This window comes from Choristoneura fumiferana, chromosome 30 (assembly GCF_025370935.1).
Source record: "Choristoneura fumiferana chromosome 30, NRCan_CFum_1, whole genome shotgun sequence".
Classification (NCBI taxonomy): Eukaryota; Metazoa; Arthropoda; class Insecta; order Lepidoptera; family Tortricidae; genus Choristoneura; species Choristoneura fumiferana.
The window spans coordinates 7411574-7429012 of NC_133501.1; the positions used below are offsets into that span (position 1 = coordinate 7411574).

Here is a 17439-nt window from a genome sequence, read left to right on the forward strand (position 1 = left end):
TACATATTAGTAATCTGTGAAATGAACTTGTCAAACTGACTTTTGTTTGTTTTGTTTATTTATTACTTGGCTTGCATGCTTGCATAAAAAATGTGCAGAAATCCCGGAAAATATACTAACCAAGCCAACCAAGGACTATAAGTGAAACCTTTGATTATTGTTTTACGAAAATAACCGGTTAAACAGTAATATAATGGAAAAATCGTCTTCTCAATTGATGTGTTGTCGTGGTTGTCTCGCAACTGAATGTAATTTATTCGATATACACAAAAACCAGCTTGCTGAGGCTTATGAATGTATCACGGGATATCCAGTAAGTGTTATTCATCTATGACGGTTGGACTAAAGCAAAGGGGGTCCCGACTACATAGATTAGGTTAGGTTAGAGTGTTAAAGTTATATATGGGACCCCCTTTGCTTTAGGCGGACCCAATTATGAGTTTACATACATTAAAAAGAACCAACCTACGATTCTTAAGTATAACAATGAAAATTATAAAAAGAATACACCGTTTTTTATTTATTTTTAAAATTAAAAACGTAAATTATATACTATTCTGTCTGTATTTTTTTTTGTACTGATTTGTTGTGTGAAATTTGTATTGATGAGCGACTCCAAAATATGTTGATATTATTCCACCAGCATAAGGGAGAAGTTTTCATTTAGGCAGAGAATTGGATACATTATTACATACCAAAAGGAAAACATGAATTTTACCAATTTTTCAGGATATTTTTCACAAAATTATTTTCTTATAAAAACTGTTAATAAACATTTCTTCGATTTTTAAAGAATGTAAAAGTCTATTATATATTAAGAAGAGTTCTATCAGACCATATTTTAAATTTTCATTTAAGTTTTATTGAATAATCGAGAAAAACTAACAAAAATGCAATGTTGCCAGCTCAGCAGGTATAAACGCTCTTGAACACAAAAATATTGTACAGTTGATTTTTATAGCATTGGATAAAAAAAAACCTTTGAAATATTTTCCCTATGTCAGTTTTTACCTGAAATCACCTTACACACCTTTTCAGTTTCTCAAAACTGCCTTTTACTGAGATACCAGTGTTGCACTAAGCATGGCAGTTTTTTTTTATTTATGATGATGGAAGCATTATATACTTCCACTGAACATAGGTATAGTTTAGATACATATACATCCCTGTATTTTTTTTTCTTTAATTTTATAGTGTAGTTTATAAGTATTCTTTTATTTGAAAAAAAAAAAATTCTGCCAAGTTCTCATGGCGCATTCTTGGCAATGATGGTCTTTCCGAAAGCGCTGCTAGTTAAAAAAAAGATGTGTAAAAGAGTTCTGAAGTGTTATGTGGGAGGTTGTAAATAATACATCGGTTGTAGATGTGCGCAAAGAATAAGAAGCCATTTAAGTAAAACCTAGATTATATACATTATGATTGTCGCTGATACAAGCAATATGCGTTTATGTAGCAGTAAACCACTGTTACTGCTAAACACTAACCCCCTTATTCATAAAAAATCCTTAATTGAGGTTTGATCGGTCTGTTACTTAGCAGACTGATTAAGCTTGTTAGACGGTTGTCAAGAAGTATGATTCATAAACGCTTGCTAGCAGTCTGCTAGTTGTTGAGCCGCTGATAGACTGATTAGACTCGTTATGTTGGCCACCTTGACAAATCAAAAGACAAAAAATGGCCTAATCGATAATAAAAAAAAAAAGTTGACAGCAGTGACAGCAAATTAGCAGGAAAAAAATAAAAAGCGAGAGTTTGTTTTCCCGCCATTTCCGATCCGCATGTTTATGTTGTGCAAAAAGCCATAATTGTGTTTAATCATCCTATTTTTTTTTTCATACTTATTGTTAATTTATTGCTGCTAATTTAGAGGATTTTTAAATACAAATTCCTGAAAATATTTTTTTCTGGTTTTTTTTTAATCTTTGCGTAACTTCACCCTTCACTAAAAATATCTTCGGTTTTTTGCTCTTGTCAAAGTCAGCTGTTCAAACTTGTGGCGGCCATTTTGTGACTTAGCAGGGAGATAAAGGAGGGTCTACGGTCCGCTAACTTTAGCAGAGCCTTGATCGACTGATTAGCGCTAACAGACGTTTATGAATCATGTTTTTTAGCATCGGGCCTTCAAGGAGCCTTCAAGGAGGCTCTAACTTTTTATGAATAAGGCTCTAAAAGTGGCCAATTGCCATACTACAGTTAATTGTGGCCTATTAACAGAATAAACAATTTGAAATTCGATTTTTTGAAATTTATCTGCCGACCCACCTTCCAGGTGTTGCCACACGATGGGTTTCCGCAGCAGCTGTGTGCAGTGTGCGGCGTCCTGCTCGCCAAGAGCGCAGCGTTCCGCGACCGCTGTCGGCGCGCGCAGGACTGCCTGCGGAAACAGCATCACAACAAGGTCCGTGCAATACAAATAATCTTTTCACTTCTCATGCTCGTAAAGTACGTGTTTATGCTGTATCTGGGCGACATAAAATGAGTTCTAATTAGAGATGGGCCGAACATGGGTTTCACCAAATACTAATATTCGGCCGAATGTTCGGTAAAGGGGCGTAAGAAGAGGATTACTAACGAGAGTATTAGAAGCCCGACTCTGAAGGCGGAGGACTTTTAACGACTCGAGTTTGTAATACCCTTACGGCCCGTGATACACACAATGATTTTCATTACATTGGGAGTAAAAAATACAAAAAATGACATTATTGTGTCTAAACACTTCACAGCTCGGCAAAAGAAAGGCGCTAAGAAAACAACTGAATAAAATAATGGCAACCCGCCAATACAGTGAGCTACAAAAAAAAATCGAAATTCGTATCGTACCGTCCCTTTCGCTCACGTGTTGAATAATATTTGCGAGAGCAAAACGATACGAACATCTATTTTCGAATTGCGTAGTAACCCGTCTGATTGACACTTTTTTCGAGTCATCTACTATAGATAATATAATGCTAAGCAAATTATTCCCACACACTAATCACACATGGCACAATACAGTAATTAAAAATGTTGAGTACCGCTTCGCAAAACATTTGGTCATTTAGCCGAATATTCGGCCGAATACGAATATTCGGTAAATCTGCCGAATATGCCGAATACCAAATATAAAACGAATATTGGGCCCATCCCTACTTCTTTTTTTTTATTTATTAACCACAATTTACAAAAATAACAACTTAAAAATATTTTCGCCAAACTGCTAAGCAGTTCTAATGTTCTAGGGCATAAAGTAAAATTTTAATATATTTTCATTTATTTAAAACTAAAAATCAATCAAATCAATTAAACTAAAAAGAGGTGCGAGCCGGGGTTTGAACCCACAATCCTTTGCTTGAAAGGTAAAACCACTCGGCGCTCGGCCACCACGGCTATAACAGGTAGTGTTGTTATTATTTCTTTTTTTACAGATAACCATGGATTACATAGATACCATAGATCGCCTCTCACACAATCTTGTGTTCACGTTAGCTCTATCTCAAATAGAAGTCAATGATACGAGAACCTATCCTCTTGAAGTTAGAGATGAACCTTCCATAGTTGTAAAACATACTATATCTAAAGATGAAGTTGATCCATTGGGTTTAGACACAGATGAACACAGTTATTCACCCATAGACAATGATCAAGAACTAGTTGATGATATACACAGTCATTCACCCGTAGACAGTGATCAAGAACTAGTTGATGATATACACAGTCATTTACCCATAGATGATGATCAAAAACTAGCCGATGATATAGACAGCCATTCACCCATAGACAATGATCAAGGACTATTCGATGATATACTCAGTCATTCACCCATAGACAATAATCAAGAAGTACTCAATGATAAATCAGATGAAGTCGAGGAAATAAGTAAGAAAATAAAAATAGTACGTATACCAACAGATAAGGTTGAGGTGCAAAAGAAGCCAACAAGAAAGAGAATTATGCAGCTGATCAATAAAAAGAAAGAATTGAAGAAGCGTAGAATTCAGGCTCCGTCTCCGACAAATGAATACCAGCCTAATTTCAATGTTGCTGAGCTTGAAAAAGAGTTGAATGTGGATATTGAAATTCTAAATAAGGTAAGATTTTTCAACTGTGTTTCATGAAATAAAATTCTTGCAACCCACTGGGTCGAATCAATAACACATTCATCTATAATTCGTGTCTTTTAACTAGACATCTAATCACTTTTTTCACCAAAATTCACATGATTTCGAAATTTAGATTTAGAAATAGACTTCTAAAAAAAAGTGTTGTTGTATTGTGATTACGGGATCGAATCAGAAATGAGGAATATGGAGAAGAACGAAGGTCACCGATATAGCCAAGCAGATTAGCTTGTTGAAGTGGCAATGGGCAGGCCATATAGCACGGAGAACGGATGGCCGTTGGGGCCGAAAGGTTCTCGAGTGGAGACCGCGGATCGGCAAGCGCAGCGTAGGAAGTCCACCAACGAGATAGACAGATGACTTGGGTAAAGTCGCGGGTTCACGGTGGATGCAAGCCGCTTCCAACCGAGGCAACTGGAGGTCTCTGGGGGAGGCCTATGTCCAACAGTGGACGTCCTACAGCAGATATGATGATGATGATTTTACAGGAGCAGCAGTTAGCAGACTGGCGGCAGTTCAGCGCCAGCAAAAAGAGGCCCGCAGCTTTCTCCTGCCAGGAGTGCGGCAAGGGATTCGACCAGCCCACACCCTATCAGAACCACTTGCTCAGACATGATCCGGTGAGTCTAAATCGAAATCAAAACTGCAGGATTTTAAGCAGAGTAAATGAAGAGCTGAAGTCACTTTACGTGTTTAATTATATTAGTAATGTAGAACCATAAACTAAGACATCTGTACAACATGCGCGCGGGCTCGAATACTTTTCCCGCTCGCACAGTAACCTATCTCACTCGGCGGCCCGATACACCCGAGCGCCTACGAAGGCTGCATTCGGAACTAATAAAAGGCGCTGCGCGGACGAGAGTGCATCATTCAGCTAGTGGTCTAGCTTGAGAGACGGCCTCTGCTATCCTCAAGTAAAACCAACAAGTGGGTACGGGGTGAGACGGCCTCTGCTGTCCATTCCATAAACTCACAGTTGTATGCCTATACTTTAGCTAGGTTATTTAAGTAAAAGTAAGCCCTAAACCTGTTTTGTAAGTTTTCCTGAATAAACTTTCTGAACTGTCTTCCTGGCGCTTCATTCACCCTACAATCTGGCGCCCAACGTAAATAACGTAAATTACTAGACGCCACCCTACAATCTGGCGCCCAACGTAAATAACGTAAATGACTAGACGTAAATCAAAAGAACTTAAACAAGAAGATAGCCAAGAAGAAACATCATATGGCGATTAAATATACTCCTGAACAGTTTGAAGAGCTATTAAGTCGATTTCCCTTACATTCGACAACAAACAAAACGGATGCCAGCAGTTACGCCATTGGAGCAGCTTTAGTGCAGGGGGAGGGAGAGAGAGAACATCCTATTGAATATGCTAGTAGGCTACTTACTCCAGCTGAACGCAATTACACAGTGACAGAAAGTGGATTTTCTGCTAAACTCGCACCCCGTGAAGATGGTCCATACGTAATCATAAATAAAATGGGAAGTTCAATCTACGAAATTGCTAATGTAAACGAACCTAAGAAACCCATTGGAAAATATCACACATCTGCTATAACTCGATTTACAAAAACGAGATGATAAGAATCCAGAGCCTGTCCTACCTATTAGACGACGGGGACGGCCGAAGAAACAGCAACTCGTTCCAGTTCCTGGTACTGGTACTCTTACGGGACGTCAACGAGTACCAGAGGGGAGAATGTAGAACCATAAACTAAGACATCTGTACAACATGCGCGCGGGCTCGAATACTTTCCCGCTCGCACAGTAACCTATCTCGCTCGGCGGCCCGATACACCCGAGCGCCTACGAAGGCTGCATTCGGAACTAATAAAAGGCGCTGCGCGGACGAGAGTGCATCATTCAGCTAGTGGTCTAGCTTGAGAGACGGCCTCTGCTATCCTCAAGTAAAACCAACAAGTGGGTACGGGTGAGACGGCCTCTGCTGTCCATTCCATAAACTCACAGTTGTATGCCTATACTTTAGCTAGGTTATTTAAGTAAAAGTAAGCCCTAAACCTGTTTTGTAAGTTTTCCTGAATAAACTTTCTGAACTGTCTTCCTGGCGCTTCATTCACCCTACAATCTGGCGCCCAACGTAAATAACGTAAATTACTAGACGCCACCTACAGTAATATGATAACAAAAATAAAGCATGCGGTGAAGCCGCGAGCGACAAAGCAGAGAGAGGCCAAACTGAGCGTGCGGCGAGGAGAACAACTAAAATTGTGTTCCATTTTTAACAAAGGAATATTACGCTAAGCTCTGCGCAGGGGGCGACACGAGCGCAAACCGCCATGACAACGTCAGTTGTCTTATATTTTGTCGCCAGACGAATCATCATGACCAAAGAGTGTTAGAAATATAGACAGCATGACATATTTATTTATTAGTAACAAAATAACATGAAATATTATTTACATCGATAATAACGATAGAGCTTTATTTCCAAAATTTTAATTAAAATAATATGATATGATGTCATATGGCAACCCCCCTTGGACATTTAAGATACTCAAAAAACTGTTTACGGTTTGTGCTAGTGCTGCACTCTGACGGCAGAAAATTGCAACGAAACCCGAGAATAAATAAATATAAATATAAATAAATAAATATCACGGGACAATTCACACCAATTAACCTAGTCCCAAAGTAAGCTTAGCAAAGCTTGTGTTATGGGTAGTAAGCAACGGATAAATATAATTATATAGATAGATACATACTTTAAATACATAGTAAACACCCAAGACCCGAGAACAAACATTCGTATTTTCATACAAATGTCTTCCCCGTCACGGGAATCGAACCCGGGACCTTAAGCTTCGTAGTCAGGTTCTCTAGCCACTAGGCCATCAGGTCGTCATAAATTATACTTATCAAAATTGCATTCCATAGGCATTATATTCCTTTGACAAGTTTAATTTATTCTACTTTTTCACCGAACTCTCCTCTCCCTCCCTGCCCCTCTCTCCTCTTCTCCACTCCTCTCGTCTCTTCTCTTCTTGCAGTTGTTTTAGTGTTTGACCGCGAGTTTGTTGATGGTTTGTCAGAGCGCGGGCCGGTTCCCGTGTGAGGTGTGCGGCGTGCGGTTTAAGAAGCGCTGCTTACTGAGCAGCCACGAGCTCCGTCATGCGTTGCGGTTCATCTGCCGGGAGTGCAAGTTCGTCACCAGGATCAAGTGAGTGTGGCCGGAGAAATCCATGACCCCCCCCCCTAGTCACACTCGGGTCGGTTCGGATGGGGTCGATAAGTCTGGCCCCTGTTTTCACCAACGTGATAATTGGTAGAGCTGGGCCGAACATGGGTTTCACTGAATACGAATATTCGGCCGAATTTTCGGTAAAACTTTTACCGAACCGAATATTCGACATAATTGATTCCTAACTAGAAACTAGAAATATGATTATTTTTTGTTGAAATGTTGTAATTTAATCATGCAACTCTTGATTAAAACAAAAATTTCTCACATAACGACCTGATTAACATATTATTTTATTATAAAAATCACTGTAGCTTAATCACACAACAGCTTCATACTTATATTTTGTTTTTAATGAATAACCATCCTTTTATTTGCTGTTATTGTAAATAAAACTACATTGTGAACAAAAGCATAAAGTGAGGCATATGTCACTATAGCTCATAAAAATAACACATTTAACACTCAACTCCTACATGGCTCAATACAGTAAAATTTTTAGTACCACTTTGCCGAACATTTGGTGATTTAGCCGAATATTCCGAATACCGAATATAAAACGAATATTCGGCCCATCCCTAATAAATAAAAGAAATACATTTTTATTTATTTATTTATTTTTTTATCGATATTAGAGTTATAATGTAGCTTAGTGCTGTAGATAGATGTTTTTTTTTCAGTTGCCGTTTTTTTGTAAAAATAAATTGAAACTTTGTTTCGGCGAACCACACGTTTGGTGATATTAATAGGTTTTGTGCCTTGGTCTGTTTGATTAATAGAAGTCAGTTGTCAAATTTCTACGTACGTAGTACAGTCGCCATCAGATATTTCGGAGCGGCCAAGGTAGTCAAAAATATCGGCACATGCACTTTATTATTAAGGTATTAGAGTTCATGTATCGATATTTTTGATCACCTTGCCCGCTCCGAAATATCTGATGGCGACTGTACGTGTATGTACGTATGTGTCAACTTAATTTTTTTTGCTTAAATGGCAACCGGTCGCTTTAGGTTAGCAACCATTACTGCCAATGACACCTGACAGCAGCAAAGTATACATGTGTGTGCTATACGTGTTTCCTCGCCCTCCGGGCGAATTGACAGAAAAACTTGTAGGTAAAAGGGGGACTTTGGATTAGAATTATCAAGTCGTACAATATTAGGTCGTGCATTATTAGGGTGTCCAAATTTTTGCTCGGCCTGTTAATGCTCGACCGAATCGGAATCCAATCGAATCGAATGACCATAGACTTGTGTTAGTTTGTGTTAGGTCCAATTGTGACCACAATGCGCGAGCCGAGCGAGCGTGCCGTGGCAGCGGCCGGCGAAGCGCCAGGACCAAATTAAGTTATTTTCTACTAAATTTATTAATACTTGGTGTACACGAAAAACATGATCAATCGTGCGAATCGATTGCTTGCTGTCAAAAGTGTGCTCCGATTATTAGGTCGTACAAAATTAGGTTGTCCCATAGCACCTTGAACATTATCGGTACAGGGTGGTAAAGCTCGACCCGTTCCAAGTGACATGTGTTTGAATTATCAGGCCGTACAAAATCGGTCGAGCATTGTCCAGGTCGTACAATAACTACACCCGGTAAAAGTACCACAAAGCCGCATCCCATCTTAAATTATGTAAGGTTTCAGCCTTTAGATTGGTCTTTTGGTCTGTGCAGGGACCAGGCCACGCAGCACTTCAAGTCTCACGAGGGACATAAGTTCCAGTGCAAACACTGCGAGAAGAGCTTCGTGTGAGTACTGACCTGTAGTGGCTTTTGATGGGGAGTGAGAGAGGGAATAAGAGAGGAGAGGGGGAGATAGAAGAGAGGAGGCAGGGGATAGAGAAGGGGGAGAGAGAAAAGAGAGGGAAAAAGCTAGTTTACCAGAAGGGTTACATTCACCCCTTATGTTGTTTGTTTGTTTGTGCTTGTCTTTAAGTTAGTTTAATGGTGGTAATGAACATCGAGACGATGCAAATCTGCAATTCACTGAAAGAATACGTCGAGTAGTCATTAGACCAAAGGTGCCCAAGGTGGTCTAGGTGGATCCACGTTGGACCACGATGGAGTTTTGGGTATACAGTAGAAATGTAGCAGCAGGGTGTCTATAGAAAACAGCAAATCTTGGAAAGTGGTCTACCTATGAGAAAGAAAGTTTGCGAGCCTCTGTATGCATTGTCTCACTGCTGCAGCGTCGCGTCGCTTAATTGACCGTTGCACTTTGAATTGCAGCAAGCGTTCGTCGTATCTGTCGCACGTGCGGCAGGTGCATGTGGCAGAGAGCGTGACGTGCGTCGAGTGCGGAGAGACCTTTGTCAGTCGACTGGGGCTGAAGTTGCATAACACCAAGATGCACCAGGTATGTTCAGCAGTTCACCGGTTCAACGGTAAGTGATCACCGTTGCCCAGGGACATGGGCAGTACCATTAGAAACACCATCTTTTTCTTTCTGTATGCGAGTGCGGCGAGAGCTTCGTCATCATCATATCGGTGACCTGTTGTTTCGCCGAGTTAAAGTACGCAGATTTTCGTTTCGCAGACAACTATTGACTGATTTTTCTTGTGGCCGAGCAACGTTTGGTATAATTTCCTTACGCCTATTATTCGTTTCGCCGAGTAGTCGGTAGGAAGAATAGCGATATGCAGATTTACTTTTAGTCGATTGTTTGCTTCGTAATTTTTTCAGTTAACCGAACAGCTGTTCGCCGCAACAAGATCAGAGCAGAGTTATCACTTGGCATCAAAATGTGTAATTAGGTGCGACGACGAGCGTGAGCGAGGAGGAGTGTTAGGTAGAATTGTGACCAACAACGCACAACAACAGCACCGAACTGCTGGTCGCGACTTAGTTTGTCTTGACTTCAATATAGACTAAACACAAATTCGAAAGCGAAAAGTTGTTCGAGCAAACGTTGAAAATGTGTAGTGATTAATCGGCTAAACGAATTTCTGTTAATAGTTGTTCGGCTCGCTGACTCACAAACCAACTGAAAATAGTCTACTAAAGGTTGAGTTACGAAACTTTAATCTGCGAAACAATACATCTGCGTACAAATTCATCGGGTTACCGTCACTCGGCGAAACGTGGTCTGCCAATCAATAATCTGCGTAAAAATTGTCGGCGAATCATTAGGTAATCCATCATATCAGCAGTAGGACGTCCACTGTTGGACATAGGCCTCTCGTAAAGGGTCAGTTAAGTATTAGGTAAGCAGAATTCTACAGTTTTAGACTTCTCCCTCCATGAGTCATGAAGAAATTCCCTTAAAACTGTCACAAACAATACCTAACTTTTGGTAGATTTGTACCCCATACAATCATACCTTTAATAAGTAGCTCAGGAGACATCACTATGGCAACATATTCTAAAAAGTTAATTGACCCAGGTAATATTTTTTTTCCTAAGAAACTATCCAATTCCAAACGTGACAGTTTTGAAACAGGCCTCACGATACTACCACCAACTAGGGGGCCATCCATAAAGTATGCCACAACAAAAGCTATTTTTTAGTCATTTTGAAACCTCGGTATTTTGCGATCTTATCATTTTGAAACCCCGTAATTTTGCGATCTAGTCATTATGAAACCACGTCATTTTGCGATCTAGTCATTTTGAAACCTCGTCAATATGAAACCTAGTCATTTTGCGATGTAGTCATTATAAAACCTCGTCATTTTGCGATTTCTTGTTGACATTATAAACCGGACTCTTTAGTACGCATTTAAATGTCGCAGGCGCAGAAAGCGGCCTGTAAGTGCGCGTGCGCGTCGTGCGGCGCGCCGTTCGATGACGCGGAGGCGCTTCAGGCGCACGCGCGCGCCGGCTGCGACCCCGCCAAGAGGTCAGTTGGTCCGAACTTTAAAAGATCTTCACCGGTCTGATAATAGAATACATTATTGGGTATCTTTTTATTGATACCCAATAAAAAAATTTTGGTAGCCTAATAAATAATATTTGTTCCTAAAATAGTAGATCTGTCACCTAAATTGAATCAACAAATAATATTAAAACAGTTACCTAAATATTAATTAAAAATTACTTCGAAATAATATTGATCATCAAATAATTATATTGGCATCCAAAATAATAAATGTGTCATTAAAACTGAATCACCAAGCAATATAGAAATGGCTACCTAAAAATTAATTATAATCACGAACTGAAATTTGACGATATGACATATTATGTATTACAATGAATGAAATGATAATAATACTTAATAATAACATGTTTTCACAAATTACACCAATTGACCCAGTCCCAAATTAAGTAAAGCTTGTTCTATGGGTTATTTAAGTTACATAATTATATTAATCTGATGATTCATACTTAGAGACAGTGTTGATTAATATGACGACTAATATATTTCTTAGGGATGGATATTATTATTAGGGGTGATTAGGGTATCGCAGTTTAGTGACAAATCTAAAAAGTGACAGAAAATATAGTTCCCATACATGTATACTGATCGAACAGGCCTTGCTCGGTGTGCGGGGCGTCGCTGCCCACCGACGAAGCCCTACGGACACACACGGAGGAGTGCCACAAGGGAGAGTTCAAGTGCACTGAGGTAAGAGACAAACAGCCTTATTCATAAAAAATCCTTAATTGAGGTTTGATCGGTCTGTTACTTAGCAGACTGATTAAGCTTGTTAGACGGTTGTCAAGAAGTACGATTCATAAACGCTTGCTAGCAGTCTGCTAGTTGTTGAGCTGCTGATAGACGGATTAGACGCGTTATGTTGGCAATCTTGACAAATGAAAGACACAAAATGGCCTCATCGATAATTTACAAAAAAATTGTCAGCAGTGACGGCAAATTAGCAGGAAAAAAAAGCGAGATGTTTGTTTTCCCGCCATTTCCGATCCGCATGTTTATGTTTAAGTGCCAAAAGCCGTAAATATGTTAATCATCCTAATTTTATTTTTCTCATATTTATTGTTAGTAAAGTAGTAAAGTAGCAGTAATTTTAGAGGATTTTTAAATGCAAATTCCTGAAAATAATTTTTCCTGGTTTTTTTTTAATCTTTGCGTAACTTCACCCTTCACTAAAAATATCTTCGGTGTGGTTTTTTGCTCTTGTCAAAGTCAGCTGTTCAAACTTGTGGCGTCCATTGTGTGACTTAGCAGGGAGATAAAGGAGGGTCTACGGTCCTCTTACTTTAGCAGAGCCTTGATCGACTGATTAGCGCTAACAGACGTTTATGAATCACGTTTTTTAGCATCGGGCCTTCAAGGAGCTTTCAAGGAGGCTCTAACTTTTTATGAATAAGGCTGAAACTGTATAGGCTAGTTGTTTGCATCCTACCGACTGCGCCATGTTGTGTTATGAACTATACTCTGTTTCTACGGCAGGCGAAAAAACTTATGGCCAACCTTTCGCATGTATCTCTCACCGCCATTCTAAAACATGATACAACAAGTTTTATTGTCTTGAGTGACCACTAACAGCCCATACTTTGAAATTTTGTACTAAAAGCAAATAATGAAAAGTGCATCGGACAAAATATATACTTCACATTTAAATCAAACCACAAAAGTCAATAGGCTGATCATCTTCCATTCTTCCTCAGTTTAAAATACAGTGTTTAAACCAGCAACCAACGGGCCCTCCATAAAAAACGTCACAGCAATTTTGACCATTTTTAGTAAACCCCCCCCCCCCCGACTTGTCGCTAAACTGTTATTTTTCCAGTGTCCGCTGTCGTTCTTGGGCGAGGCCTCTCGCGAAACGCACTACTGGCGCGTGCACCGCGCGCATCAGCGGCGGCCCGGCCCACGCCGGCGCCCCGGCCCCCGCCGGCGCCTTGGCCGCCCCAGGCTCCCCGGCAGCGAAGACTGGTGCTCCCGCGTCTGTCCGCATTGCGGCAAACTGACGCAGGTGACCACACTATAGCATACATATATATAGTACACGCCCATTGAAACTGACATGAGCTTCTATGGGTGTGTAGATGAAAAACAGGGTCGGTATTTCCATGTCGGTATTATCCGAGCCCACGGAACAGAAAAAACTACTTTTTCTGTTTCGTGTCCGAGCCGGTAAAGAGGGTCACCTGTCAAAACGAACGAGTCAAAGACACATAAATTCTTTTTTAACGTTTTTTATTTTGGACTATGGAACAACCCGCAACCGACCGGACTGTCGTAATTTGGCGGTAAAGAACTCTTTCATTTTTTTAAATTAATTGATGCTACTTAAAAATCTGATATTTTCTTCTGTTAATTAGAAAGGTTATTCATATCGATAATTCAAGCGTTTCTAAAATTTACATCCATTCCCCATTCGCTATATCAGGTCGCGTATTGTTTGTCCGGTAAAGCCATGTCGGTTTTGTGTGCACACCACATGGCGTCGGTCTAACGGGGTTTTTAACTGTTGTTCCCAGAACCCTACCCTCTTAGAAGTACACATGCGCACGCACACGGGAGAGCGGCCCTTCCCGTGTCCCGACTGCGCGCTGCGGTTCAGTTCCCACGGGAACCTGAAGCGGCATCACAAGCTGGTGAGTCCAGGGGGTTGTATAGACATGCCCCACACGGGGGGCGGCCCTACGCGTGCCCCGACTGCGCGCTGCGGTTCAACTGCCCCAGCAACCTGAGGCGACATCAGAGGGTGGTGAGTCCAGGGGGTTGTATAGACATGCCCCACACGTGGGGCGGCCCTACGCGTGCCCCGACTGCGCGCTGCGGTTCAACTGCCCCAGCAACCTGAGGCGACATCAGAGGGTGGTGAGTCCAGGGGGTTGTATAGACATGCCCCACACGTGGGGCGGCCCTACGCGTGCCCCGACTGCGCGCTGCGGTTCAACTGCCCCAGCAACCTGAGGCGACATCAGAGGGTGGTGAGTCCAGGGGGTTGAATAGACATGCCCCACACGGGGGGCGGCCCTACGCGTGCCCCGACTGCGCGCTGCGGTTCAACTGCCCCAGCAACCTGAGGCGACATCAGAGGGTGGTGAGTCCAGGGGGTTGTATAGACATGCCCCACACGGGGGGCGGCCCTACGCGTGCCCCGACTGCGCGCTGCGGTTCAACTGCCCCAGCAACCTGAGGCGACATCAGAGGGTGGTGAGTCCAGGGGGTTGTATAGACATGCCCCACACGTGGGGCGGCCCTACGCGTGCCCCGACTGCGCGCTGCGGTTCAACTGCCCCAGCAACCTGAGGCGACATCAGAGGGTGGTGAGTCCAGGGGGTTGAATAGACATGCCCCACACGGGGGGCAGCCCCACGCGTGCACCGACTGCGCGCTGCGGTTCAACTACCCCGGCAACCTAAAGTGGCATCACAGGGTGGTGAGTCCATGGGGTTATGTGTTGGGGAAGCACAGCGACACTACGGGGTGGGGAGTCCACGGGGTTGTATCATGCATGACGTACCCACGGTGGGGCAGTTGTCCCACTCCCACCCTGCTCTCCGACGCTAAGAATTTTTAGGCAAAATTAACATTATGACAAAGTTAAATATTAATTTGGGTAATTTACAGCGCGAAACAATGCAGTAGATATCGACGAATAAAGTGCGCATGCACAGAAATGGAGTCATTTGCAATTTCCGAATCGGAAATATAAATATTTTTTAATTTCCTACTAACTCAGTTTATTTCCTTTTGCACCAGGGCCAGCGTCCGGGTTCTCTGCCGTTTGGCACAATTTTTGTCCCAAATGTTTAATTTAAGCAAATGTTTAATTTCTCAACTACTTAACCGAAACCATATTATTTTCGGAACTTTTATAAAACAAACCTAACCTAACCTACTGTGCTCTATAAAACCATAAGAAAATACACTGAGAAACATTTTTGGTTTCGGAGAAATTTGATAGCTGGGAAATGAAACATTTGGCGAAAAATATTTTTCTCAAAAATCAATCATTTTTCTTTTTTTTTATGTCGTCCTTTTTTTCGTGATCATAGAACGCCAAGTACGTCATTGTATAGCACTTATTGAAGATTCGTTCTTATTTAAAATTAGAGGATAGTAATGGAACTTCATACAACATTGCCGGCCAAGGCCAGCAAAGAGATTGTCTTTTGTTTCAGTGTTTTTCATTTATTTTATTGACTATCTCAAAGTCAAAGCCAAAGTCAAACTATCTTTATTCAATTTAGGCTATAACAAGCACTTTATGAATGTCAAAAAAAAATCTACCACCGGTACCATCTTTCTATGGCATACTGCCAATTTAAAAAAAACGTACATTGTTCGTGAATGTGTATATAATTTCTTAATCTCTTTATCTCTCTTTTGAATTTTTTAATCTCTTATTTGACTAGATTATTTAATGAGAATAAATCAGATATTCAATAATAAACAAGGATTGACATTTATTGTTAATATTTTTTTAAAATAACCAATTAATAAAGTATCCTCATTTTATGTTATAAATATAATCATCACAAGACATGGTGACAAAAACATCAACCCGAACAGCTTACTAAAAAATAGCTGAAAAAGAGTATTTTCAAATTCAAATTCAAAATTCAAATCATTTTTTTAAACTACCAGCGCTTTCGGAAAGACCATCATTGCCAAGAAGAATGCGCCGCAAGAAACTTGGCAGAAAGTACTTAAAATACTTAGACATATAAAATACTTAAAAACTTCAGTATACAATTAAAGAAAAAATTACAAAATAATAATAATACAGGGATGTATGGGGTCCCTTAGTTACAAGACTAAACACTAACTATATCTACGTTCAGTGGAAGTGTAGAATGCTTCCACCGTCATAAATTAAAATAATAAAATAATTTTGACGGGAATAGAAAAAAAAAACCAAAATACTTATACGGTTTATACCTACCTAAAACGAGTGGTTTTTTTATTCAAATAAGTGTTATCGTTTACGATATGAGTTCATCATCAAGTGACATGGTATTATTTCCTTGGATTTATTTGAGAAAAGCACTATACAAGCCACGTCCGCGAACAGGGATTGTCGGCCTTGTATCACTAGATGGCCTCGTTACCCCTCGGCCATCTATAGCTACTCGGCCGGCAATCCTCTATTTCGCGGAGTCTGCAGTAATGTACTATTACTTATCTATTATTGTAATGCAAACTAGACTAGTGTATTTCAATAGAGAAATGTAAATTTTTATATAGTTTAATGGGGGAATATTAATAGTTAAGACACCAATTGACGTCGTTTTGTTTACATTAAGTTAAGTACCTATCCAAACCAAGTTTATCTACTTAATTAAGAATTGGTCGCTACATGCAAGCGATTCCTGTGGTAAAAGAACGTTACTGACGCGGTGCAGCGCCTCTTTAGCCCCAACAGCATCCTGAAAGCGTTGTTGTATTGGACGCGTATGGCGCTGTAAGCCTATTGAGTATAGTTAACACTCGGCCGGCAATCCCCTATTTCGCGGACTCATAGTAATGTACTATTGCCCAAACGGCAGTACACCGTTGTATATTGGAGCATGTACATTATATTATGTATAGATTATTCAGTAGATGTTGTTGTCGACAGGTGCACCAGGGCCAGCGTCCGATGGTGAAGTGCGAAGAGTGCGGCAAGCGGCTCGGCGCCGCGTCGCTCCGACCCCACATTAACTACATGCACCGGAACCGGCCGCAGAAGCGGAGCCACCGGAAGCGGCCGGCCACATAGTACTGCCGCAAAGGTGCGAACAGAACTGTGTTGACGATTCTAGACGAATACAAAATATGCTTTCTTGTTTAGTTTTTCTTTTTCCCTAACCAACACCCCGAAGTATGACAGTGTTTCACGCTAAAACGGCCGTTCGTATTCAAAGTCAAAGTCAAAATATCTTTATTCAGTTTAGGCTATAACAAGCACTTATGAATGTCAAAAAAAAATCTACCACCGGTTCGGAAAAACCTCTGTTGAGAAGAATCCGGCAAGAAACTCAACGAGGTATTTTTTTTTAAACACATTTACAATATTATTAAGTGATATGTATACATCACAAGTATTTAACACAACTTTATTTTGAACACAATAGGTTCGCTATTTGAAGGGATCGCTAATGCGGATCGGAATTATTTCCAAATATCCCTGTCCATGATATAATCATTAACTTTATAATACGCCTTTGATATTAATGTCTTCTTGACAATAGATCTGAATTTTGTATCCGTTTCATTTATAATATTTTTGGGATT

General features: G+C 40.7%; 1 protein-coding gene across 1 annotated transcript; it reads left to right on the forward strand.

Annotated features, from left to right (window-relative positions):
* Nucleotides 1-15: 15 nt before the first annotated feature.
* Nucleotides 16-16995, forward strand: LOC141444718 (uncharacterized). Its single transcript, XM_074110328.1, has 12 exons — nucleotides 16-313; nucleotides 2270-2398; nucleotides 3405-4067; nucleotides 4586-4717; nucleotides 7155-7282; nucleotides 8978-9052; nucleotides 9533-9659; nucleotides 11036-11142; nucleotides 11778-11871; nucleotides 12998-13183; nucleotides 13692-13808; nucleotides 16784-16995. Exons 1-12 carry the CDS (start codon nucleotides 194-196, stop codon nucleotides 16922-16924), a joined length of 2019 nt encoding a protein of 672 aa, XP_073966429.1. The 5' UTR covers nucleotides 16-193; the 3' UTR covers nucleotides 16925-16995.
* Nucleotides 16996-17439: the final 444 nt, after the last annotated feature.